Source organism: Notothenia coriiceps, unplaced genomic scaffold (assembly GCF_000735185.1).
Source record: "Notothenia coriiceps isolate Sejong01 unplaced genomic scaffold, NC01 NC01_scaffold00000339, whole genome shotgun sequence".
Lineage (NCBI taxonomy): Eukaryota > Metazoa > Chordata > Actinopteri > Perciformes > Nototheniidae > Notothenia > Notothenia coriiceps.
In genome coordinates, this window is record NW_011333040.1 from 3,995,800 (window position 1) to 3,999,113 (window position 3,314).

At 40.7% G+C, this 3,314-nt stretch overlaps 1 protein-coding gene across 1 annotated transcript; it reads right to left on the minus strand.

Moving 5' to 3' along the window:
* Positions 1–98: 98 nt before the first annotated feature.
* On the minus strand, positions 99–2,614 carry LOC104942977 (thioredoxin, mitochondrial-like). Its single transcript, XM_010768294.1, has 2 exons — positions 2,411–2,614; positions 99–1,071 (listed from the first exon to the last, which is right to left on the minus strand). Exons 1-2 carry the CDS (start codon positions 2,597–2,599, stop codon positions 955–957), a joined length of 306 nt encoding a protein of 101 aa, XP_010766596.1. The 5' UTR covers positions 2,600–2,614; the 3' UTR covers positions 99–954.
* Positions 2,615–3,314: the final 700 nt, after the last annotated feature.

Genomic DNA, 3,314 nt, shown 5'->3' on the forward strand with positions numbered 1-3,314 from the left:
ACTGATATACACCTGAACATCAGCAGGAGAGGACTCTTTAAAGTAGAGACACTACATACTGATATACACCTGAACATCAGCAGGAGAGGACTCTTTAAAGTAGAGACACTTCATAAACAGTGCCAAAAAAGCAATACAGGGAAAGTACATAACTATTATATTGCATCAGTGTCATTAGGGACTAATAAAGCTAAAACCTTGTGTATTTTTTTAACCACAGACAAAAACAAAATTCAAATCCATAACGTTTTCTGACTTCTTTATTACTTCCCCTGGTCATGTTTCCGGTACGAGTTAAATCGAGTAATAAACTAAATATTTGCAATTCCCATTTGACTTAAAGTTCCACAGTCAGGACCCAGAAACAACACACACACACACACACACATACAGACACACACACATACTTGTTTTCCCTCTCACATTATTAGGCATAATGGTGTAAAATGACCATGTGTGGCTTTGCGATGTTAGAGTAACGTCACCCCCGTGTGGACAAAAGCAGAAACTACAGGTAAAACCGCCACAACCTCATTCAGTATCGTCAGCTTTTTTAACTTAAATCCTCTCCACCGCTAAAACTAGAAACTGTTCATCCCTAATGTTTTAAATATACAGTTTACATTTTCCACTCTATTAGACAGTTACAGCAACAACCGGTTCTTGTAATGAGGAACCTTCACATTATTGAGACTAAAATGGAGCGTGGCATGAACTAAAGGGTTAAAAAGGAAGCACACACCCATCTCTAGACAAAAAAATAACAGACAAAGACTGAAGCGATAAAGCAAAGCTGAAGCGGAGTGTCGAGGGATGGGTGTGAGCAGATGGTTCTGCCATGGTGGCGAGAAGTTTGTTTATTGGCTTTTGCTAATCTGGCTCAAAATGGCAGCCAAAATAATTCAGCATGTTGCAGGTGAATGGGAGATCAAAGGGGGGGGGGGGGGGGCTGGCTCATTTCCCGATGATCTTGCTGACGAATGACTCGAGTTCATCGTCGTCTTTGATCCCAACGAAGTGATCGATGACGTCACCGCCCCGGATGGCGATTACTGTCGGGACGGCAGACACCTGGACACCAAAGACCAAGGAGGGTATTAGGAGAACAAAATGGATACACGATAAAAACAACAACATGTGGTGTTGTGATAAAGAAATACTGTTTTTGTCTCCACTTGTAAATGCTCCTTATTGTGTTCTGTGTATCTGTGACACTGTACTTGTATGCACTTTTCTTGAAACTCCTATATCACTAAATAAAAAAAATAAGAAAATGCATGACAAACTTGGAGGAGAAATCAGAGGTTTTTACTTTATTTTAACATGTTTTCTGAGTTATTGGCATGAAGTCAGACTGTTTTCAGACATTTAACTGAAGCATCGACAAAGCTATGGCGATAGTATTCATGCCGTGATTGCCCTCCGTATAATGTGTGCTAAAAATGCTCGTATGGTAGTATTCATACCAGAGGCCGCGTTAACCGAATATTTTCTGTCTGACGGATTTTTTTTTTATATTAACAATAACGGCGAAATCTGAAAGCAGTCCGTCATTTCGATGGGGTCTCTCTCTCTCTCTCTCTCTCAGAGTGTAAAGGCCGACGGGTAATATACATATACTCGTATGGTAGTATTCATACAGTGATTGCCCTCTGTATAATGCGTGCGAGTCTCACCCCGTATTCGATAGCCAGGTCTGTGTGATCAAAAATAAGAAAATGCATGACAAACTTGGAGGAGAAATCAGAGGTTTTTACTTTATTTTAACATGTTTTCTGAGTTATTGGCATGAAGTCAGACTGTTTTCAGACATTTAACTGAAGCATCGACAAAGCTATGGCGATAGTATTCATGCCGTGATTGCCCTCCGTATAATGTGTGCTCAAAATGCTTGTATGGTAGTATTCATACCAGAGGCCGCGTTAACCGAATATTTTCTGTCTGACGGATATATATATATTTTTTATTAACAATAACGGAGAAATCTGAAAGCAATCCGTCATTTCGATGGATTAGAACAAACTCAGAACAGTCTCTCTCTCTCTCTCTCTCACTCTCTCTCTCTCACTCTCACTCTCTCTCACTCTCACTCTCACTCTCTCTCTCACTATCTCTCAATATCTCTCACTATCTCTCTCTCACTCTTTCACTCTCTCTCAGAGTGTAAAGGCCGACGGGTAATACTGAATTTTGACGAATTGTTTTACGATCCTGTCCGTCAAAATGACGGGCAGTGAAAAAGTCTAGCGCAACCTCTGATTCATACTGTGATTGCCCTCTGTATAATATGTGCTATATACTTATGTAATAGTATTCATAGTGATTGCTCTCCATAAAATATGTGCTACATATACTCGTATGGTAATATTCATACAGTGATTGCCCTCTGTATAATGCGTGCGAGTCTCACCCCGTATTCGATAGCCAGGTCTGTGTGATCGTCTATGTCGACTTTAGCCATGGTGACTTTGCCGTTCTGTTTCGCCACGGCTTTCTCCAGCCTCGGGCCGAGGATCTTACAGGGACCACACCACCTGAACACACGGAACAAGAGGTCAGGAGGTCGTCTTAAAAGAGACAGAGGGTTATTATTGAACATGGGATCATGTGATTGGTCGTGTGTGTGTCCACGGTTAATCTTCCGAACTAGTGGGCCCATCAGCCTAATATTTTGCATTGTTTCACAACTTTCTAACACCGATTTCATTGACTATTTTAAACCATCACTGAGATCTTAATTGTCTTAACCGACCAGTAGGAGCTGCTTGGGTTCGAAATAGTGTTTGTTATAAGGATTGGTTGGACACCTACATCATCTAGACATCAACATCATAGTAAAAACTCAATTTAAAGCATTTTTTTTAATTATGGGACCTTGTTCTTGGACTGTATGGATTCTGATTGCATTTTCTCCTTTATTGCAGTTTATATATTGTGTAATCCTTATCTACATGTCAAAAGCAATTGGAAAAGTGGCTAACAAAGAAATCAATACAACTAATTATCTGTCAGGATCAGTGTAATATTATGAATGACTTAAAGGTGGGGTAGGTCATTTTGGAGAAACCAGCTCGAATGCGCAAGAATTAGAAAATACACAACCAGAAGAAATCTGCCACTTCCTTACAGAGCCCCTCCTTCAACACACACGAACGCGCACATGACCAATGAGGGCACGAGGTAAGTTTGTGCACAGATGGAAGGCTGACAGGCAGGTAGGCCATCCAGTTATTTTAGCCGGGCCGGCTCAGATGATTGGTCGTGCTTTTTACAGTACCACGGCTTCCACAGATGACATTTTTTATGGATTTTTT

Coding starts and splice junctions, on each gene's coding strand:
- LOC104942977 (XM_010768294.1), bottom strand. CDS start 2,599: ATGTTCAATAATAACCCTCTGTCTCTTTTAAGACGACCTCCTGACCTC. Junction 1,072..2,410: donor ACCTGGCTATCGAATACGGG/GTGAGACTCGCA, acceptor TTTGGTGTCCAG/GTGTCTGCCGTCCCGACAGT.